Consider the following 23,619-nt stretch of genomic DNA (forward strand, 5'->3'; position numbering starts at 1 on the left):
TAATGCTCATGCCCAGTTTTATTTGTCATTCATACTAGTCCCTGGTTGCTAAAAGACACTTAAGAACACCCAACATTAAAAATTAAACTAAAGACTGTTAAAATCTGTATTGGCTAAAACATCCTTTTGCTTCTTTAGCATTACAATGCCTGAAAAATGTAAATAGAACATAGATAAAAGGGAATACAAATAAATTACTATCTAGAAGGGCCAAGTACAAAACTCTCCCTGAATATTTATTTCATTTCATACTTAAAAACCTTAGTCTAAAAGAGAGAGAAGGAAACGTAAATAAATTGCTCCACTTCCATCATCAGCATCATCCACATAACCCTTCTGTTCTTGCTCCTCAGATCAAAGTCATGATGCACTTGAAACTGCCAGCTTTTTCAGATGGTCCATGAATACCTGGAGACTAACATCGTCTGTCAAGATTGGAGCTCCCGATTCCTGCAGAAAAATACAGAACTAGCTTAAAATAGCTTTGTTAACACTGGGGACTAACTGAAAGCAAATCGGATATCAGCACTTGCTGAATCAACCACCTTCTTTTCTGCAAAGTACAGACCTAGTGGGAAGGCGCTACTCTTTGGCAACAGCACTAACACTACCCTCTAGTGCAATCTGAACTACTGGAAAAAAGAAAGTCTCTTCTTTCTAAAGCATTAGGAATTTTGCTGCCCAAAGCTCTACACAAACAAGGTAAAGAAAGAGGATATAAAAGTCTAGTGTTCTCAGATAAGTTAGATCTATATGTATCCACATGCTACTTACTTTTCCCAGAATACTAAATACAACTGTGACCTGAGAGTTTTAAATCATATTTGTAGAGAAAGATGAAGACAAATTTCTACATCAGGTCATCAGAAACCTGTAAGAGTATGCCACATCAAATTAGCTGCTTCCTTCAGTATCAGCCACTACAGAAAATTCTCCCAGTGCCTGTGCCCCAGGTGCAGCTGGGATACAGGATGGGAGATTCAAGGAGCAAAGAACGCCTTGTGGAGACCACTCATCTCCAGCCATCAAGCAGCTGACATAGTGAGCTGTTGTGGCAGCACCTTTATTTGGACAGCCATTCCTTGGATCCATTGAGAAAAAGCCCCGAAGTTAACTGGATTTTGCTGAAAACGTGGGGGGTTTCAGTTCAAGAACAGGAACGTGAGTTTAGTCATCCAGGCTTGAAAACTCTATTCTGATCATCTTGTCATCTAGCATTCCCCACCAATACCGTTTATCTTATCAACAACCATGGACTTGAATAAACAGGCTGAATAAAAATCTAACCTGCCTAAGCTTTAGAGACAAATCTAATAAATCAGTTTTGTCTTTTAAAATGTTAAAATTATTGCAGTCTCAGATGGTAATGCCATTATCAGATCCTTTGGTACACAAAAATAGCCTTGTTTCCTTGCACCGCAAAGCACTGTGAGATTTTCAAATCCAGTCACGTATGTCTGCAAAAATCTTGTAGATGAGAAATAGAAGACAAATGTAACCTGCTCACAGTTTGTGGCCATGTCTTGAAACAGGACGGCTACTGCATAGACAATAAGTGTACATTTTACAGCAAACCCAAACACGAGCAGTTCTTCTGTTGCTTACCTGTCCCCACGCGTAGAGGTTATTGTGGGTCTGAGAAGGGTTCACTTTAGACAAGAGGAACCGGGCCTATTAAGACAAAACATCAGAGAAAGTAGATTTGTAAAATGACAGACCTGTTGGCTCCCTCAAGACTTCTTACTGCCTTAGATACACTATATTCCTCTATTTTTACAAGTCTTAATTTTACTTCAACAGGTTTCAAGTCCAGAAACAGCCCTGCTCCACCGACAATTTTTTGCTGGACTTAGGAGCAAGCATCTGCTTACTCTGAATGGTCATGTGTTCTGCAAGGGGTACTACTACTCCACTGTGGCTCCCATAGGGCAGAGACAACAGTATTGCTTAAATGCCTTGTAATTTTACAAATTGCTTTGCAAGAAACAATATTCAGGAACCTTATAACAGAATAAGGTTCAGGAAGATACCTGGTGGGAGGGAAAGGGGGGAATCAAGTTAAAAACTCTGGGCATCTTCCAATCCTCTCAAAATGAGTGCAGGAATTCCTGATGGTTGCACTCCCTTCCCTACTATTACTTTGGAGTTGGTTTACCACAAGGTGGTGGCAGTACCCCATGGGCACCTCCATTTGGAAAGGGAAAACATTATCTCCCAACTCTCTCCCAGGGGTACGGAGTGCTCTGCTAGAGCAAGGGGCGCTCGCCTGGCAGGACAGCTCCAGTTCCACGCAACACAGGCATGTCGCCAGCACTGCTGCGTGCCCAGTGTCAACACTGTCGCATCAGAAATTAATTGTTTTACATTTATTAATTTACAAAAATTTTTGTTTTGGAGCATCAGTTCCTGCCTCTTCACTGCTACAAACAAGCCAGACAGACAACACTGCACAACTGCAATTCCTGGAAGAGCAAAAATAGGAACTATTTTATATCCTCATTTGGCATCTGAGAATAAAGGAACAGTTGGTCAATCATTCAGTGTAACTTACTGTCGTAGCAAGCTAACTGCACTCCCTGTCTTGGGTAAGGTTAGATACGTAGCCAAATTATTTCTTTCCCACCTCTTTGGGGAATAAAAAGATAATTAAGCTGGCTTTCTCAGGTTTTTTTCCATCCTCAGATTTCAGATGCATATCCAGCGAGTGATTGACTTCTTAGAAGACGCTATTGTAGTAAGAGCTCATGAGAAAATACACAAGCTTTATGCTTTGAAGAGCTGAATTACCGCTGTATTTAACTTACAGAACCCCCTTTTAGTAAAGCAGAAAGAGACAGGTATTTGCTTTATGCAACAACAGAAGTTCCTCAATAATCCTCCTTACCTGACTGCCCCCGTGTTCTGTGTGGATGTAACGCGGCATTGGGAACCTAGTTTGCAAGATTTCCTGGGCGTCATCCAGTGGGGCTTGCAGTAGGTGCTTGAAGTTCTCATATTCGGGCATGTCTTGGTAACCAGCTTTCTGCCACTGTGCGATAGTCTATTGATGGGATGAAATGAAAAAACATTAGAGATGTCTGCAAGCCTCCCCTTTTTAACCTGCATGCCTTAAGGCAGCAGAACGTTACATGTACTCTGCGTACAGAGCACGGGGCAAATGCACACTTTCACTACTCCGGCAATAGCATTATTCAGTTTCCATCTGTTCCTGAATTTAAGAACAGGCACTCAAAACAAAAGCTCGTAGCAGTTTGTGCAGTATAAGAGCAATTAAGTGAAAGTGATCTTCAAGCCTGTATGTTTCAGCCTGCGCCAACACAGAAACACAAAGCATTTATAAATCACTGACATTTTGATCTGACTTGGTCTTAAATGAAGCGGACATCGCCTTACAGTATTTTCAAGGTACCTAACAATTGCTCTGTGCGTGCACAGATCACACAATTAGCTCTTCCTTTGTCTAAATTTTACTGCAACAGCAGGTAGAAACTGTTTAAGTTAACTCTGGAAGATTTATTGGGAAGATTTATATTATTATTTATCAGTTTTGGGCCCCTCAGTACAACAAGGACGCTGAGGTGCTAGAGTGTGTCCAGAGAAGGGCAACAAAGCTGGGGAAGGGTCTGGAAAACAAGTCTTATGAGGAGTGGCTGAGGGAGCTGGGGGTGTTTAGTCTGGAGAAGAGAAGGCTATGGGGAGACCTTATGGTTCTCTACAGGTACCTGAAAGGAGGTTGTAGTGAGGTGGATGTTGATCTCCCAAGTTACTAGTGATAGGACAAGAGGAAATGGCCTTAGGCTGCACAAGGGGAGGTTTAGATTGGATATCAGGATAAATTTCTTTACTGAAAGAGTGGTCAGGCATTGGAACAGGCTGCCCAGAGAGGTGGTGGAGTCACCGTCCCTGGAAGTGTTCAAAAAACATGTAGATGTGACATTTCAGGGCATGGTTTAGGAGGCCTGGAGGTGCTGGGTTGACAGTTGGACTAGAGGTTGATCCTAGGGATCTTTTCCAACCTTAATGATTCAATGATGCTATGATTCTGATTGTCACTGTTGACTCAAACATTCAACTCCTGTTCATATCAATCAGGTATCCCTACTCACTTCTCAAAGGGAAGAAATCCTATATAGAGTGCAGTCGGGAGCTAATAATGGAGCTGCTGCAAACTACCATGCCAAACTTCAGGCATTCCAATAGCATCCGTTAAATGAAGTAGCTTAGTTCAAAAACAACAGGAAGAGTTAAAACGCCTCCCAAAAAGTTTTCACTGATAGGAATAAACCACAAACCATAAAGGACCATAAAGCAAGATGGGTTTATTTAAACTATTCCAATCTGATGCCACATTTAGATAGAAGAAATTGGATGAGGGCTACTCCCCAAGCAGGACTACAGAGGATATGAGGGGGAAAAAAAGGCATCAAAGAACAGGGAGATTTCCAGAGAAAAAAAGTGGAAAGCCAGCTTCCTCTTCATCCCTTACCCCGTAACTACTTTAGGGTGTGAGAAATTTCCATTCTGCAGCTACAGTAGCATACCACTCCCTCACAAAACCTGACAGGACTGAAGTACAGATCTATAGGTCTGCATACTGAAGAGGCACTGGAAAGCCAAGGCTGTGGATATTGGTATAAATCTGGACATTCAGAAGTGTCCAGTACCTAAGCACCTAGCTTGGTCAGGGAAGGAATATAGGAGCAACTGTCAAAAATGTCCAATATTTAAAAGCAAAAACTGGAAAAATTCATAACTGATTTAAGAGCAGCAGTATTTAAGTGTCAAAACCCAGCAACCAAATACATCACATACCTGAAAATCAAACTGCAGCTGCTTATTTTCAAGTTTCTCTGTCCTTTTCCAGGTACAGTAAGGGACCATCTTCATTACCAAGCTAACATGACAGCTATTCCTCAGTGCAGAACACCTCCTTAGTGACTCCAGTAGGACTTTTTTGTTAAGTCAGACTGTGGTAATTGTATTACAACTGGCAGCATGTATACGATGTCATTATGCTAGTGTGGGCTCTTTTTATACTAATAGTGGCATTGTCTGCATGCATAGCAGGAGGGAGGAAGTGCAAACAGAGAAAGAGAACATATTTCACTGTACCTCACCAAGGTAGATAACTATCTGGAAGAAAGTATCCATCAGTAGGATTCTGTCAGGAAGAATACTGCTGCTGTCCAAAAGCACTGGCTGCGGAAAATAAAGAAGAAAGTCAGGCACCACAAATCCCTCAGAGCTGTGTTAACTGTTAACCTTCATGGCTGGCTGAACAGCTTGCTCAGCCCCGTCCGTATAGACACAACTTCACCATTGGCTGCTCAGTCCACGTGAAAGACCTGCAGAGCGCAGTCAGCCTCCTGTAACATCGCTGAATGGAGCAGGAGGTTATCGGCTGCTGTAGGCAGCGCAGGATGCGAGAGAGCAAATTCTATGGCTATCCAAGTTTAATTCGAAATGATCTCGAACAAAAGTTAATAAGGAGTAACATGTGAACTCTGGCAAATGCTGCCAAGATGGTTTCAAAGTGTTACTCCAGCACCTCCTGTGTTCCTTTCCTGCAGACACTCCTTTCAAGGAAGCTGTCAGTATAAGGGAATCCGTGTCTGTCCACTAAATCCTTGCACATAGTTAAACACTGCTGCATAAACAACTAAAAACAAGCAGCTGGTGGGAGATTATGACCTGGAAGGGCCAAGGCTTGCTGACTTATGCAGTGGAGATGGCAGCCTCTGGCAGAGAAGAAAAGCGGTACTGACAGCCACAATATTCGCTGGATGCTGGGGGGCAGGGGCTGTGGCTTGGCAGGGAGGTTGGTTTTTGGGGCAGTTTTTGTGGTTTGAGGTGGTTTTTTTGGTCAAAGCTGTAAACTTATTGAGAACACAACTCATATTTTACATTACCCTATCTCATCATTTAATAACTACCTTTACTGAAAATATATATATGGGACCTTTTTGCTGAAATAGTGTTACTCTGAATACTCATTACTTTGGACTGATCCACCTCTTCCTGTTAAACAGGGACTCACCTCAGGAGGTCCATGGAAGGAATAAGCATAAAGGATGGGCTGGATCATAATGAGAGACTGGGTCAGATCTTGCCTAGCAAAGTGGTGACGGTAATAAGAAGATTCATCTGGACTGTTATTGAAGACCTGCAGGAACGGGGACCGGCGCAGGTGGAACATGAACTGCACCAGAAAGATGAGTAAGAAGAGAAACGTCAGCAAGTTGTCAAAACTTCTGCACCCAAGTCCAATCTTTCTGAACAGCGAGTTCTTTGAAAAGAAGTCTACCCCTTGTTAACTTCCCAGAGTCCTTCCCTTATCAGGAACTGATAAGTCCTTATGCAGGACTGAACCACAGGACCAGCCCACCAAATTAAAAAAGCATCTGTTCCTCCCCTCTTGAATTTCATAAACGGTACAAGATGTTCTATCATCACCGTCACTCACCCTTGCACACTTTTCCCATGGCTGTGGGAAGTGAAGTTCTTACCTGGGGATACAAAGAAAATGATTCTGACAATCTGAAGGAGTTGGGATCATCTTTGTTGTATTGTCCAAATTTCTGACACTGTTGGAAGCAAAATGGATACTTTAGTTATCTCTCACTTTTTTCTTTTAGAATTAACACTTTTTTTTAAAGGGTGTTCTTTTGGTTACTTTAAAAAAAAATCACCAAGGCATGAAAGTGACAATAACAAGTATACATAAAATTTATTTTTCCTTAAGTCAGTGGTTTCTATATCTTACAGCAATGAGAACGATGACTCAGTCTGTTCAGCTATTTTTATATATATTAAACCTAGATTTTAATTCATCTAAGAATGAAAGAAATAGTGCTTCTAGTACTACCCAATTTTTTCCATCAAATCAGGGGTACTATGTTATATCTAAGCTGCTTTGTATGCTATGAGGCACTTCTGCAGCAACTCTACTTCCTTCTAGAGCAGCAGCAGCAGCCTGGCATTTCACCAACTGCTTCACTGAAAATAAGAACTATTAATGGTTTTAACAATTTAACTATAAATGACTCCACAATCATTTCAGTGTGCCCATGTGCATTTTGGTGCTCAAATCTTTATTTGATACTGGCCCTGTTTTTTCAGTGTCTGATGTGCCATATCTGTTAGTATCAACTCTGCGTGTCCACTTCGGACAAAGCCAGAACCAATTTAGGCAATTCAGGCTTGTGAAACTCAAAGAAAGAAATAGTATGAAGTGGTGCAAGTGATTACTACCCTGCACTTCGCACCTGTGAGCCCACATCTGAATGCTGTGTCGAGTTTGGGGTTCCCCAGTGCAAACCAGACATTGATATATTGGAGTGAGTTTAGCAGAAGCCATCGAGCTGGCCAGGAGCTGGAGCATCTCATGTAGAGAAAGAGAGGCTGAAGAAGCTGGGTTTGTTCAGCCTAGAGAAGAGTGGGATCAGGGAGTCGTATCGCTGTCTACTACCTGACGGGTAGCTGGAAAAATGGAAATTCTGACAGAGGTGAGGGGGAGGAAAAGAAGAAAAGAGGAAGTGGAAGAAGGGAAGAAAAATCACAGTGACTGTCATCAAACATTGGAACAGGTTTCCAAGAGAAGCAAGAGAAGATCTTCAAAACTCAACTGAACAAGACCTGGAGCAACCTCCTCTAACTTCAAGCTGGCCCTGCTTTGAGCAGGAGGGCTGAACCAGAGACCTCCAGAAGTTCCTTCCCACCTACATTATTCTGTGTTTCACTATCACTTCTTTAATCTCAGGTTTAACCCTTTCAGCATGATAGGATGTTTACCTACCCTGAGCATACTGGTTTCTGAGCTATTGGGTACTACAACTACATGACCATGATCAGAACACAAACAAAGCAAGTCAATCTGGAAAAAGAACAGTGTTTTCATTTCCAGAGACCATTTTTACTAAAATCAAGACCACACCCAACTGCAGTCTGTTGGTCTTACCAGTCTGATCAGCTGTCTGTCCAGCCATCGCAGAACATCAGGTCCCTCCTCAGATTCAGCTCTGTACACTCCCAGTCGTGCCATCAGCACAGCAGCTGCTTCCTGGTCAAACGCAGCTTCTATATGCTGGAGTTGACTCTGTGCATCTGCCCAGCTATAGGGTTAGTAAAGTGTTAGTGCTACATGCATTCACCTTCAGCAAAACTCAAACCAGATTCAGCCTCCCTCTGCCAAACGCTCTTCGGCCAATATATGCAACAAAAAGCTAGAAAAATTCCAGCACAGGCTGCAGCTTAAGTTTTTGCCATTCTGCCAAAGAACTGGCATGAGATACTCACTTTCTGGCTATGGTGGTGACACGAATGCGTTTCTGCGTACTGGAGTGTTGATACTGAGTGACAAACTGCACTGCCCCTCTGCCTCCCTGAGGTATTGGTGCATTGTGCTGCAAATGAAACAAGGTAAGCCTTCAAAACAGGCTAGCTTTTCCATAACTTTGTAAGCTACCACTACAGAGAACTCCAGGGCATCATCTGAGCAATCATAGAGTAAGTACAAACTAGAGATCGACCAGAGAAGAGAGGCACGTCTGTTAGCGTTGTGTTTTCCAGCAGCCCTCAGAGTCAAGTGGTGCTGGGCCCATTTAATATTGCGCCTGACATTTTATCAGCTTGTCCCTTAAAGGACAACTGCAACTTGTCATCTCTATAGCAATAAACATATGAATGGCGGTACAAGGTCTGAGCTTAGGTCTTGTGAGTCCACCATCCTATTCCCAACACTAACAAGCCCACACAGGAGAGAAGACACAGACACACATGTGGAATAGAATTCCTCTGGGGTGGCCTTCCTGGCTTCTAGCTGCCACATGCTCAGAAACTTCCTCAGCCAAAAGTTGCTTCTGAGCCATCAAGTTATTACAACTTGGGAGTACCAATTCTCCAAGAATTTGAAGTTATTTATACTTTTATTCTCCACAGCACCTACTGGCAAAAAGACTATTTCTTCTTTGTTAAATAAATACGCAGGAAGAAGACAAGGAAAGATTGCAGGTTTTGTAGAGAACAAAAATATTAGGCAATTTATGCATATGAAAACAACCTCTGAGACTTATTTCTTTGACACAAAACACTTGGTTGCTTTGCAATCATCCATCTGCAACACAGGGGATATTCCTGGCTGCATTTCCTGGCCCTGTTACAAACAAATATTTCAGTGTGTAAAAAAGACAACAACAACAAAAAAAAGCCAGGACTCACCTGATTTACCACTTCAAAATAAATGGCCAGAGTTGTGCTGGGATCCAGACTACAAATTTTCCATTGAGATGTTCCTCCAATTCCAAGTTCCTACACAGAATTGAAAAGAAAGCAGCATTTTTGTCTCTAGCAGCACGTAAGGCAAGCTTATGTTAAATTCTGATCAGAGGTACAAGTTACAGCAGGCCTTCTAGATTTCTTATCTTTTGGGTGTGAATTAAGTTACTGAAGGACATATAGTTAAAAAAAAAAGCCTTATGGGGCAAGAATTTAGTCTAGGAAAGACTGTCTTTTCCTAGGGATGTTTCCAAACTGTTCTTCTTGAAAACTCTGACATTCTAGCTGAGCTGTAGGTCTAGACAGAAACTCTGCACTGTTCAATTACTTCTTTATTAAAAATATTTCCATGTCAGAAACTTACATTTTCAGAGACACATGGCCCTTTAGCATTCAGGGATATGCATGGTCCAATAGCTCCTGCAATCTTCAGCTCCCTAGAGGTCTAAAACAAGGTAAGAGAAGTTGTGTTTTGTTGTAGTCTTTTTTTAAAATCAAGTCAGTCAAACAGAATACACACAGACCAAATCAGCTTTGATCAGATGATGCATCAACACAGTTGTCAGGGAAAGTATCTGAGTACTTTCCCAGATCACTACTGCTACAATTAGTGAACCTAAGAGAATCTACATAGTCACATTTTAATAATGAAGGTGTATTTATAGTGACTACGAGACAGTATGAAATATTCCTTGCTGGGTGAGGAGAGGCTGAGCTCAGAGGCTTTGTTTTTGGTTTGTTTTTTTTTTTCAAAAAAAACCCAAACCAAAACAAAACCAAAAACCAACCACAACTTTAATAAGCTTTCAAACAAAAATCCCTCCACTCACTCCAGTACAGTGCTTCTCCCAAAACAGGCACTATGGCTGACCTCAAACATGTAAAATTTTCTATACTCCAGATACTTAATCACCTTTTGAATGAACTGCACTTGTATTTCCCAGTTAATGTCATCCAATGCAATTAATCTCTTACCTTCACATCCAAACTTGCACCGAAAGCCATCCGAAATTCCCCATTGAACCCTTTGTTAAATACCCGCTGGAAGGTCTGCTTGAAGAGAGAAGTGTTGAAGGAGTCTCCCATCACCATGTGTCCTCTGGGAGAGAAAAAACAATACGCAAACTGAAGCAAGTGGGAACTAAAGGTAAAGCACAAAGGATATATTCCTCTAACTCTCACGCATGCAAACACATGCAGAAACTGTTTTAAAGCATGCCTCTGCATAGGTAGAATTCACATCAGGAAACACAGATTCATGGATGCCTCCTCCAAAGCCACACAAGTTAATGCTCCATCTTTGTCAGCCTGCTTTCTCAACTCTATTTCCAGCTGCCCTAAAAATACTCCTGTTAGAATCATCTTAACCCAGAAGAGAGCTTTGCTCAGCCTGCTTCCCCAGGCAGGCCTGGGTGCACAGCTGGAACCACCCACACTACAGCACCTAAAAGGCCCAGTGTAGCACACAGCCTTCCTCGCAGAGATCCTAAGGTTTTCATCAATATGGGACATGGGCATTTACCTCTTAGAGATGTCACTTAAAGCTAGATCCAGGAAAGCCAAGAATCCCTGGAGAAAGTGCCAGTGAGCTGTTAAGCAGAGAAAATCTGGCCCACACAAGGAAAGCTTCTACCCACCATGCCTGAAGCTCTGCTCTTCTGATTGTGCTTCAGTCATGCAGACACCACAAAGCACAGCGTCCCTATCCCATCAATTCTGGAAAGGATACTTGCTATCTCCCAAGGAAGCAGAAGGCATTTGCAAAAGACATGTTGCACCATGCTTTAGAATACCTTTCTCAAAGCAGGACACTGAGTTTTCTACCAGCACTGCTAATTCACATGCTGCTTTGAGACTTCAGAAATGTGGACTGGGATCACGGGAGGTTTGCCATATAATTCCTCGCAAATTCAAACCACAGTTTAGAACAGAACGATAAATATCTCACCCTTTTGCCCTGACAGCAAGCTTAACTGCTTTCTGAACTGTTCTCCCCCTCAAAACAAACAAACAAACAAAGAAAACATCAAACAAATGCCAACTTTGTGCTCTCCTGCAATGAACATACCCAGTAAGGTTTGCACAGCACTTCATCTCTAGCAGTCCAGTCTGATCCAGGGCGCATGCATAGATGTCGATGCAATGCCCGTTGGCTGCAGTGCGATTAGCCAGAGTCTCGTAGTGCTGGGGAAAACATACATGGTGTTTAGGATGTTGCAATGGGCAATTTTTTCTTCTGCTCTCCAGGTGAGGCCAACAAGTGAAACACAGGGTACAAATGAAGCAATTTGCTGTAGTAAGAAAACAGCTGTTTACTCTTACTGCTCTGCTGGAGCACACTTCTCCCTCCTAGGATGCTTGCACTTGGATGAGCTTGAGTTGCATGTTACAAGTACAGAGAGTGCATGAATTGCATGGGATCTTTTTCTGTGATAACCTAGTGGAAACCCAAATGTTCCAGGTGACAGTTAAGAGAACAGGTGTCACACTGCTTCCTCTAAGCCAACAGGCACATTTCATGCCTGACACTTTAACTATTTTAACTGTTGTTTCATATGCCAGGAAGACAAACACGGCTTTCTGGAAGCAACCAATTCTTGGAAGACAGGTTTTTTTCCTCCCTAGGAGGAGATACAATGACGTTGATGAATAAACTCTCCACCCACCATCAGCTAAGAAACAACACTGAAATATTTTTTTCTCTGAGAATTCACAAGACTGTGGTGTGAAGTAACGAGGAGGAAGTCTTTTTTACCCTTCTCTTGACCACTCTCACAATTTAACGTGCAGAGAAGACTCAGGCACTTCAAAGACAACCAAGCAAGCATCTGGACATACTGCTCCCACAACGTGAGAACGGAACATGTTTGTTCGCTGGGGAAGGACACTGGACAACTGTCAACACAGCAGTGAACGTAAGTTTGTGTTATGCGCTTTCCCCTCATTTACACAAAATTCAGTTTTTGTTTTTAAACACACACTGCAGGCACTAGCACCTACCTTGGTGGCTTTCTTCATGAACCTTGCATTGTCCTTCTCTATGTCATGCCAAGAACGTATGGGTGTTTTCAGTTCATCTCCTACCACCATGCCTGGTCCTTGTGTTGGCGGCCCACCTGTAAACAGCATTATTCTGGCCCCTGTATTTGGAAATGTGCCCTAAAATAAAGATATATCAGAGAGAGAGTGGGAAAAAAAAGGGGGGAAAAAAATTGAAAGACTGATTAAATGGCAACAATGCTTCTTGAGAGAAGCATCTGAATGTGTTTCTTCAACATCATTAGGGACCTGTCTCTGCTAAAGGCCACCTTGATACACAGCGATGCATTTCCTGAGCGTTACAGCAACTCTCAAGTTTAGACTCAAGCTACGACAAGCTTCATGTCTTCGTAACAGGAAGCAGGCAGTCTCTGTTCTTTTTACTTACATCTTAGATGACCCTCAGATAAACCCAGTGCATAGTATCACTTCCACATGGCGATACACACAGGAATCAAGAGGCCTTTAAACACCTGCATATTTTACCATTTAGATGTAAACTCCTAGCCCACTCTACACCAGCTGGTGCTAAATCATGTCAAATGTCAGTAGAGACAAACTGCACCTCTGCAGCCCACACATGTCTCAGCAAAGACTGCCACGTGCTTACTTTGACCAGCTCATCTCAAACAACAGCACTAAGTGTACCTCCAGTAAGCCAACAGCAATCGAAAGAGCTACTCCAGTGGAACGTAAAGGCCTCTTTCCCTGGGTCACTGGCCATGGGTCCCTTTGCAGTTCTCCAAGCAGATCTGTTAAATTCATGTCAATCTTATGTACTGGCTGCAGAAACCTGCAAAAATTAAAATAAAATGTTTTCCTGTTTTTAAGTCCTTTCAGTTTAGAGTAGAAAGAAAGTGCCTCTTTGTTCCTGGCACGCATAAATTGCACTGAGATAGTTATCAGAAGCAAAAAGTCACATGGCATGTTCCCTTCTTACATACGAACTTTTCAAGATAACAGGCCTGTTCGAAATAAAAAATTTGATCAAAGCAAGATATCAAGAACTGACAAGAAGGCAAAGTCACATAAAGCACAGAAAGAATTTCAATGGTGTTTTAGTCTACCAAAATGTCAATGAAAAAGAAGAGCTGAGAAAGAAAAAACTATATTTAACAGAGGTAAACACAGCTTTACTGTTCAGGGGCCACTGCTTGCCTGTCAATCACTTTTTGGATTTGCAGGGTCAGGGGGTAAAAGGTGGTGTGTAGGATTGTTACGCATAGAGCAGACCCCCCACTGGCTGGCTGGTCAATGGAAAAGACAGGCCCTTGCTCCAAGTGACTCCTGAGCAATGTGTTTTCGAAAGACAGCTACTCTCTGTTTTCCAAGTAGAAATTGAGCCTGAATGGCCATCATGTTCTTGCAACTGCAATACCAAGATACTACAGAAGCCTAACACTTTGCCTGCAGCTCTAGTAAATCCCATCCACACATATCACTTGATTTAGGGAAATAACTGTGACAAGACAATAAAGACATTTGAATCGTCTTACAAAGACTCCTCTTGGGAAACCCAGGTTTAGAAGTGTGACCCCAAGGGGCATAAAACATCTGCTCTGGTCTTCTGCTGTGCTGGTGCAGCTTACCTGCTTGAAATAACATGTTGCTCTGGTGTTTGAAGAGGTCTTCCTGGATGAACTGGGACAGCTGGCCTTGAAAGCCCAAGCATTTCCTAGAGAACAGTAAAGAGGAGGCAGAGGAGATGTACTATTCAAACACTAAACATATTATTTGCTGTCAAGCAATATGTCCTAAGGCCTGCAATACTGTAGCACTAATACATTAAAATCTGTGAAATTATTAATCTTTGAACTCCCATTAGGAATGGATCAATGGGTCCATTACGTGAGATACACAAACTCTATCTTAGACAAGCTTCCAAGGAAAAAAAAGCAAAAAGACAGAACAGATATTGAAAGGGAAACAGGCTAACAGTTAAGAGCACTGAACCCTCCTTTCCCCACAAAGAGCCCAGAGCTTGAAAGACCAGCAGTGGTGTCAACAGAGCTAACAGGAACAAGCCACTGGTCTAAGAGATGGCAAAACATACCTGTATTTGCTTAGCTGTCAGGTCCTTTGTGCCCCTAAACACGTAGCTCTTGGAAATCCCTTCACAGCTCAGCTCGTGAACCTGGACCATTCTGCCAAAAGTGATAAGCCCCACCAGAGCGTCAGCAGGCAGAAGACTTAGGGACATCTGGAGGGACTCCTTCAGTGCCTGCAAGTCCTCCTCTTCTAAGCATGTGTCGACAACATACAGGAAGATCAATGGTGTCTGTGGACCTCGCTAATGTGGAAAGAGATGGATTTACTATCCCTGCATATGGCAGGTGACACTTTATAATGCCTCCAGGCAAAGAATAAACTAAGGCCTATCGTAAGCACCTTGTAGAAATGTTATTTATTTCCATTCTCTTGAGTAAATCTAAAACATACATAATCTGTCACAAACAAGACAATTCTGGGGGCTTCAAACATGCCTATGATTCATTACCTGCACTATATATTCAATTGTTGAAAACTGAGGCATAAGCTCTGCTGGTTGATTGACTTCAGATATGCCTGCGTATGCTGGAGGGAACTGAAAAAGAGAACAAAAAATTAGGACAAGGAAATTGCAGGACAGAAATGTAGGGCCATCCTCTGCAGTACAGACGCTGCCCTGCTCATGATGTGGTTATTCAACTCTTTATTTACCGCCACTGCACCAACCTGATTAATTCACAACAAGAGACTCATGCTGCTCTTTTCCTAAGCACAGACAACATGGGGCCAGCAGTACGGACAGCTGCTCAATCCAGTGTAAATAAAAGGTAGGACCAAAGCAGCAACTATGCGTTAGTTGAAATTCATTTAGCCACGTGACAGTTTCTGATGGCAAAACTCTATTTGCATTTAATGAATTTCATATTCAGCAAGAACAGTAAATATCAAGTGCAAAAAACATGCTGGAAACACATGGGACAAAATAGCATTTTTATCTCCTTCCTATGCCCTGCATGGTGGTAAACACACTGGCAAAGCTGAACTGAAAACAGACCAGATGTCAGGTAAAACAAGCCCATTAACAAGTACTCTGGCCTGGGTTCAACAAGAGAAAAAGGCCAAGGGAAGGAATCTAGAAAATTGGAATCCATGCTTAACATCCTTTGCCAGGGGAGGCCATCAATAAAATATTCACTGAAAAGATGGAAGGGCTGATGCTTTTTCCAACTTACCTGATTTCTCTGAAAACAGAAGTTACAAGCCCAGAGCTTGGCCCGATAGTCAACCTGGCTGCAGGGGAAAGACTAGGCATTAGTATAACTATAGGAACAATTTTACAGCACAGCTCCACAATTTTGTGTGCTGGTTCACAGCACTGAGGAAGAAACAGAATATCAGACACTCCCACTTGAACGACAAGAGCTTTAGGGATTCAGACTCTTGTTCTATTGCCAAAAAGTCCATTAGCTCATCCAGTCCTGCCACTTCCAGGCTTGTCAGCAGGACAGACCACTGACAGCTCTCTGGAGCCTAGCCTTTGGCAGGCAAATACTTGGGTCTAATCATTCTTTCACTATACTTGGGCTTATCTCAGTCATCTTATTGTTTGTCCAGCTACAGCACACAAGTACTCCGGTCATAGAGCAGCAGGAGCCATTCACCCAGATCCTGCGCAAACACTGAACAAATAGGCTGATCCCGCCCCAAAGAGTTTACTCTCCTCAGCCCGTTACAACATCCTGTAACTGCTGGTGCAGTAAAGCCTGGTCATATTCTTATTTCATGGGCTTGATCTCTCCTTACTTCCTCTTACTGACCTTCCCTGCTTTTTCTCAGCCCAATGCAATGCTCTGAGTATGTGTGATCATCACATGATTTTGGGACTGAGATCATTCATCTTACATTCTCAGGAAGACTGTAAAGAAAACCTTGATGCTCACACTGGAACCGACCTACAAGCAGTAGGATATGTGGGAAGCAGGAAAACAAGTGAACATCACAGCCCAGAGGACAATATCACAGTATAATCAGCATCGTTGTTTATTTTAAGTTTCATCATATACCACAAAATTCTCTGGGATGATAAAAGGACTGGCTGTTTCCATATCACCTCTGCCTTAATGGCCCCCCCAAAGGCACTCCTCTCTCCTTTGTTTCTGGCAGCTCTAGTAACAGGCTAGCATTCAACGTTATCTCATTAGGCACACATGGATTTTAACCAACCCACCACATCTAAATGGAAGAAGCTGCCAGGCACTGGACAGAGAAAAAGGGGAAAAAGGAAGTAGTGAAGGTCAGATAAAAACTAGGTACTATCCAGCCTCTCTTAACATCCCCAGGCAAGAAACTCATACCAGAGTGGGTTGAGCACCGCTTTGCAGGTCGGCCTGCTGCAAAGCACTGGTTCATACTGCGCAGGCGGCAGGTCAAGACGCTCCTTCAGCGGCGTAAGAAGACAGGCCAGGGGGACAACCATCCTTGTGGCCTCCAGCCTGCTGGAGGGCCACACATTCCAGCTGAAACGCACTCCGTCACGCTCCTCATTTTGCTGAATGAACTCCAGGTATGTCGCCATGGGGCTGCAGAAGCTCTGGAAGGATATAAACAACGCACATTCAGACAGCAGTCACCTGTTTCGACAATAGTCCTGCAAAGGACGTCAGCAGATCAACTATGTGTAGGTACAAGACATTGCAGGACAAAGCCAGTATGTTATAATGAGTTAATCCCATTATCAAAGGAACCATGTGACTACATTAATCTCTTCTGTCCAGTGTTCTCATCAGCATCCCAGATAATTAAAACCCCACCAAATCCAATGAAGAAACAAGAAAATCGGGCATCAAAGCCAGAGTGCAAGTGTTTTTTCTTGTGATTCACAGTTGACATCCCAGTGCCCACTCAGCCTCAGGCTGGCCTCAAGGCCTGACTTGGGTCGGTAAAGGAAAACAGGTCAGATTTGCAACACATCCTGAAGCCTTCAACTGAAACCTTGCGGGGAGAAACAAAGGCTAAGTCTGAAACCAATACACTCATCACAAATGTCATCTGTTTTCCAGCATCCCCTGCTTACAGATGGAAAGGATCACATGACAAAAAGGTCAAAAAAGATCTTTGGTGATTTTAGACACCCTCTAGGCATGGTGCCATGTCCCACTGCCAGCAAGGGAGGAACTGAGAGTCCAGTAGACTTCAGAAAAGACATGCTATTCCAGGAAGAATATCCCCAGCACATCAGAGAAGTCACTCTATTGTCTTACTAAACTCTTCAGAGTAAGATACGAACAAGAGCTCCCAGGCCATCGTTGCCTTTGATGTCTCTGAGAAAGGGAAGGACAAGCCTACCAAAAAACTCACTCATTGAATCCAGCCCACAAACATCACACAGCACTAGCAGCAACTCACAGAGCCGAGAGCAGCAGTGCCATGACCCAGTCCAGCTGAGGAAATACACAGGTTCACCTGCGGCTGCAGATGCTCCAGGATTACCTTATTCCTCATCCTCACTGCAGACAGGATGTTCAGGAGGGCCATAGGCATGAGAAATCAGAAGCATCACCTCCACCAAAGAAGTTTCGATGCAACATTTTCCTACAAAGCTCCAAACTCCCTCACGGTTTTCTTCGTCCTTGCTATGAAGGATGTAAATCAAGCTCATGGGCATTGCCCTGGATTTCCACCCCCACCTCTGGACAGACAAACAGAAGGGTTCAGCAACACATCCCCACCACAAATGGGTCTGTCAGGACAAAAGTCAGAGCTGAGCCTCTCTGTAAAACATTTCACACATCAGAACCGCAGGATAAACACCTGCCATCTCAGGTATGCAGTGCAACTGCAGTGCAAGTTTAACTCCATGTTCCTCCATCTGCAGCCCAGCACCACTCCCCTGCCCCGGGCTAAGCCCCAACTGCCTGGCTGGTTTTGGCATGGGCTGTGGCCCTGCTCTGGGGTCAAGACAGCAGGAGGCGAGGTGCCCCCACCCCAACTAGGGCTGTGTCGGGCCAGGTTTAGGGCTGGGTGCCTGCCCAGTGTGCCAGCCCCACCACCAGCACAGGGCCCTCCAGCCCTAGTCCTGCAGCCACCTCCAGGCCCGTCCTCGTGGTGGGGAGGTCCCAAAGCCCCCGTCCAGGAGGGGATGGACTCTTCCAAAGCCTCAACAGACAAGTGGCAGTAGTATTGCAGCCTCAGTATGGGATCTGCTACAGGGCACACTGCTTACCTCCGCTATTTCCAGCAGGAATACAGGAAATGCTGCCACTTCCCAGTAGTGCTATAGGTAATGCCACACATCCTCCAGGTGCTGCGCTTGGGGCAGCTATAGGGGACCTTACGGATTCCTGGCCCTTCATAAGCAAGCACAGAGAGGACACCACTGACCCCCAGCACTGCCATGGGGCAAAGCACCGACCCCCAGCACTGCTGCAGGTGGCATCGCTGCCCCAGCACAGCCCGGGGGACACGGCTGACTCCAGCTCCGCCCTCTGGGACGCCGCCAGGCCACAAAGCCCCCGGCACTGCCCCGAGGGGGGGAGGGGAGGGACAGGACGACGACGACACCCCCCCCAGGAAACACCGCCGACCCTCCCCAGCCCTCCCCCAAGGGACGCCACAGACCCCCTCAGCCCCCCCTCACAGGGGAAGCCACTGCGCTCCCCGCCTCGCTACAGGGGACACCAGCCCCTGCAGTCCCCGAGCACGGCCGCAAGGGACGGGGACCGACGGGGATCCCCCGCGGCGCCCACCTGCCCACGCCGTGCCGCTGCCCCGACGCTCCCCGCCGCCGCCGCTCTCCCGGCAGGCCCCGCGCGCCCGGCAAGGCCAGCTCAGCGGTACCAGGGTGCCCGCAGGCAAGATGGCGGCACCAGCACGCCCCGCCCTCCCCCGCCGAGGTTCCGCCGACATCTTGGATAAGGGCACCCTACGCGCTGTTCTGAAGGAGGGGAAGCGGCGTGACCCTACCAAACGTGGCGAGACGGCGGCGTCAGGGAGGCCATCTTGATTAAGGGCGCCAGCTGCGGCGTTGGAATTGAGAGAAACGGGGTGCCCCTACTAAATACGGCGGGGTGGGGGGGAGCGGGGGGCAGCTCTTCTCTCAGGGTGCTCGGCGGCTTTGGAGGGTGCTGTTGCGTTCAGCTGGAAGGGTCATCTTTGTAAATGTAGAAACTCCTGGGAAAGGTTATCAATTACAGTTTACTAATAATACAGACACTTAAAAAAAAAAAAACCTGCAAGCCTCAAGTGGCTTCCTCTTTGCCTCAGTTCTCAGCCCCCCTCGTCAGGCCGGGATCACCCTCCCCGGGCACGCTGGCTCCGGGAAGCACAGCAGGCCAAGCCCTGAGGCCGCCCAGGCCTTCTGTGAGGCATGGCTGGCCAGCTGTGGGGATGCCCGAAGAGCAGTCATGGCTGGAAACTGAAAAGGACCCAGACAATGTTTGTTGCGTTTGGTTTGTCCTGAGGACAGGCACCCTTCGACAGCGCATCTCCCTCAATTCCCATACCTGTTCGCTGGCCTGACCCTGGTAAACTGGATTTTCCTCCCTCTCCACACCCAGAAGAGAGCCAGCTTTACCCTCACAGCTGGCTTGAAGCCACAGTGGTTCGTCAATCTTTGAGGAAACCTGTATCCAAACCAGCTGGGAAAACCCCAGCACCCAGACCCTCTGTTGAGGAGAGATCTGGGGATGGCCAGGAATGCGACATACTGCCCATGGATGTGCGGTAGAGGTTTGACCAAGTCTGCCTTGCCCCGGACACTTGTCTGTGCCTCAAAACTAGGCAAGTATGCTCCCTTTTTCATTACTTCCTCCTTTTGTTGCTTCCCACAGTCTCTACCGAAGCCAAAGAGGCAAAGCCTGTTCCTAGTGAGACCTGACGACATGAATCTTCCACTGCAGCTTCATGTAATTCCATGTAAGTTGGATTTGCCCTGTCTTAATGTACGCATGCGGATCCATCTCTGAACACCGTAAGCTTCTAGGGGCAAAGGTGGTACTTTGACCCGCTTCTGACAGTTTGGGTGCTTGTCTTAAATTCATGTAGTAGTCAGCCTATAAATATTCCCCAGGCTTCTGTGTGAGCATCACTCCATCTTTGCTTAAAGGAAATTAATGCCCTGTGATCAAGTTCACTCAGCATGCAGTCAGGCTTTGGAGTCTTTTGTTTTCTTTTAAATGCAACAGAAGTCTAAGAAAAATATGAAATATTCAAAACAAAGTAATAGATTAGAAGAAAGCCTAAAGTCTGTTGGTGTATGCCTACACCTCTGATATGGCAAAATTAAAAAAAAAAAAAGCAGCTAGCCGATGGTATGGGGATCTACTGATCCAGGTAGTATTGCCTCCTACCAGTTAAACTAGCACAAGAAACACAAAACGTGGCCAAACTGTGGAGCTTAGATTGCCTGTAGAGGGTCTCTGTTGCGACCAACAACAGTTTGTTTACACTAGAAATAGCAAGAAGTTAAAAAACCATTGAGGAGAGAAGGGCAAGGTTTTCAGCTTTGTTCTCTGGCCACCTCAAGATACTTCAACAGACCCTGGCAGTGGAAGAAGATCCAACAAAACTGCCATTGGACTACTGTAGAGTTTGAATCCATCAGCAGTCCTTCTTCCCTTCCCTGGAAAGGACAGAAGGAATTGGCTGACAGATACAGAGCAGAACTGCGTAAGTACACGGAGAGGAGCTATTTTCAGAATACTGAATTTCACAGGGAGATTGGTGTTATCCAGGGAATGCTTGAGGAAACTGCTTTAACCAAAAGCCATTCATTCCTTCTTCCCAGGGCAGAAAATGGTATATTTTCTACTGAAGCAACTAATGGTACAGAGCAATGTTCCAGGTCCAAAACAAAACAAACCAAGATGCTGAACATTAATACTGCCTTCTCAGCTTCCAAACAACATAAGACACATTGTGTGCTTTGCTGTGGTTAAATTTGTTGGTGTAGAATCTGAATAGGAGCAGAAATATCACAGATTCAGCTGGAATTAAAAAAGAATACTACCTATGTTTATATGCTAAAGTGTATAAAATTCAGATTACAACTGTTGTTAACATCCTCAGACCCAGGACTTGCTCTCCAAGCAATATCAGTAAGAGACAAAGCAAATCTGCTCTTCTGGAGTTGTTACTTCGTCCTTCGTTTTATATCTTCCTCACATTGCTGTGCCTCAAAAGGAAAGCACAGTGCCTTACTGGGACCCAGGGCTTCAAGGCCATGCTGTGCCCACCCTGTTAGCATTAGAGTAATTAAAATGTTGACCAACTATTTCAGGTTTGCAAGAGGAGCAAAATCCTACAGCCCTGTGTTTCTAGACCAAATAACTGAAGTAAAAGCTCTCCCATTCTTCTGTTTTCCGGGAACAATCACAAGCTTGCTCAAAGTGAGAAAGGGAAAAACACAGGCTACATACATAAACACAAAACAAGTTGGGGCTTAACAGCTGAAAGAGGAAAATGCTTTGAGCTCTCCTTCCCCTCCTCCCCACTCCACCCAGGATCTCCTGAAGAGTGCACAAAGTGCAATAATCGACTTTCTCAGGTAGGAGGTGAACATTTCCAACAAGAACTTGGATGCCATCCATGGAGCTTCTCCCAATACCTTTCTGCCCCCTCTGGGCCACAGGCTAAGCTGGGTTTAGCACGGCTGAGGGCCTGGCTACTCATTTTTCACAGATGAAATGACAAAGTCCCAGCCACGTGAAGCAAGAGGGAATGGTGGTCTGTGTGCAGTGGGGTTGCCCTGTTTAAGGTGTCTATATCCTGTTTCAAAGCACAAAGTGTTTGGCAGCAATACAAGACCCAGCTGGCCTCACTTGCTGTGGTTTCCTCCCAAAAACTGCTCTGCACGTGGATGCAAAACAGGAAACCAGAACAGGGTTTAAGAGCTTTCTCTTTTCTTTCTTGAGCCTTAGGCTAGCCATACCAGGACGAGACAGAAGATGGCACTCGAACAGCACCAGATGAACAACTATCACACTTAACAGGCCGCACAGGGGTGAGTTATAATCAGTGATTAAAAAAAAAAAAGTAAAAACTGAACAGCCACTCAGGAAGGGGGTAAATGTTTTCATTCTCAAAGCTTCAAGTTTGCCATTAATGTTAATATCTTAAACTTTGGACAGTAAAGGCTAGACATGTTAAACAGTACCTGCTAGCTGTACTCTCCCTCAGTTCACAGCAGCCTGGTAACCATAGTTAATGCTTCTCTTTGAAATAAAAAGCACTCCTGCATTCGATTCCATGTGAAAATGGCATCTGGGTGTGACCATCCTCCAACTGGCTTTTGCACAGTCATTTGCCACTAGTAATGAAACCGCTCAGAGTAGCCTGTAGGTCACAGGAGTGTCTGCACACCCCAGGGCTCACGGTAACAGGGCTGAGCTCTCCGACCCAGGAGGTCCCTCATGGTCCTGCAGCAGCTGAACTGTGACCTCTTATGTGAGGCTTGCATAAAAAATAAGTGGATCATGGTTCCAAGTGGTCATCCACCTTTTGAGGGTTAACTTCAGCTTTCAGCTTTCTACACATCAGCATTTTCATATTCAGTACTGGAGCTAGTCTTACAGCTTCCTCAGAACATTACATTTCATACCAGTTTGTAAAGGGGACAGCTTTGCTAGATAGAAGACTGAAGGAACTCAGGGAGGAAAAAAAAGCCTATTAATGTTATCTTTTAACATTTACTCCCTTTTTAAAAAAGAATTACAGGCTGATAGATTAGCCAGGTTCAGGAAGAACCAGAGTGACAGATCATTCCTCTAATTCATTTAGAAATAGATCAGACAGATTTCTATTTTACAGACAGGAAAGTGAAATTGCTTTACTTTTCTTTATAGGCATGTTTTTGCCCAATTTGAGAAGTCATTACAGTTATAACTCTAAGAAGCTTCAGAGACCGCAAAGGTCATCTAAGCCAGATAAACCCAATACAAACGAGCCAGAATTCAGAGAGCTTCATAAACTAGCTCTCTACTTCCTAAAGCTGTTCACTAATGACAAGCTCTCTCCTTTCTTATTGCCAGTGAATATGGTTATGCTGCATAAAGCAACATACCTGCATAATAAAGACATGTTGTTTCCCTGAAAGCTATCTTCTAGCTGCAGTAGAGCACAAACAAATGTGTTATCTCTGCAGCAGCAGGATTGAGGAACCCATTGTGTTAGGTCCTCTTTGAACACAGGAAGACAAAGGCAACCCCAGCCCCACACCTCAGTGAGATTACCTTTGGCCACACAAGGGGTGTCTGAAGCTGAGGTTAAGGCTCTCCCCAGTGAAGTGAGCAGCATTTTCCTCAGGCTTCAGTGTTCTGAGTG

At 44.6% G+C, this 23,619-nt stretch overlaps 1 protein-coding gene and 1 long non-coding RNA gene across 4 annotated transcripts in view; one reads left to right on the top strand and one right to left on the bottom strand.

The window, feature by feature from the left end:
- Positions 1–19,166, bottom strand: SEC23B (SEC23 homolog B, COPII coat complex component). Its single transcript, XM_064446484.1, has 20 exons — positions 19,047–19,166; positions 16,656–16,891; positions 15,534–15,591; positions 14,810–14,896; positions 14,366–14,602; positions 13,902–13,987; positions 12,961–13,105; positions 12,274–12,432; positions 11,342–11,457; positions 10,249–10,372; positions 9,638–9,718; positions 9,217–9,306; positions 8,296–8,402; positions 7,958–8,111; positions 6,507–6,584; positions 6,038–6,199; positions 5,113–5,199; positions 2,885–3,040; positions 1,606–1,671; positions 1–450 (listed from the first exon to the last, which is right to left on the bottom strand). Exons 2-20 carry the CDS (start codon positions 16,874–16,876, stop codon positions 361–363), a joined length of 2,304 nt encoding a protein of 767 aa, XP_064302554.1. The 5' UTR covers positions 16,877–16,891; positions 19,047–19,166; the 3' UTR covers positions 1–360.
- Positions 19,127–23,619, top strand: part of LOC135312507 (uncharacterized) — a 6,651-nt gene continuing 2,158 nt past the window's right edge. The window contains exons 1-3 of one of the 3 annotated variants that reach the window (XR_010372071.1): positions 19,127–19,344; positions 20,130–20,214; positions 22,212–22,300. This is a non-coding gene — a long non-coding RNA (uncharacterized LOC135312507). The other 2 variants (XR_010372072.1, XR_010372070.1) reach the window with 2 other exon arrangements.

This window comes from Phalacrocorax carbo, chromosome 3, assembly GCF_963921805.1.
Source record: "Phalacrocorax carbo chromosome 3, bPhaCar2.1, whole genome shotgun sequence".
Taxonomy (NCBI): domain Eukaryota; kingdom Metazoa; phylum Chordata; class Aves; order Suliformes; family Phalacrocoracidae; genus Phalacrocorax; species Phalacrocorax carbo.

Coding starts and splice junctions, on each gene's coding strand:
- SEC23B (XM_064446484.1), bottom strand. CDS start 16,876: ATGGCGACATACCTGGAGTTCATTCAGCAAAATGAGGAGCGTGACGGA. Junction 13,106..13,901: donor CAACATGTTATTTCAAGCAG/GTAAGCTGCACC, acceptor TAATTTTTGCAG/GTTTCTGCAGCCAGTACATA. Junction 8,403..9,216: donor ATTTTGAAGTGGTAAATCAG/GTGAGTCCTGGC, acceptor TTTCATTTGCAG/CACAATGCACCAATACCTCA.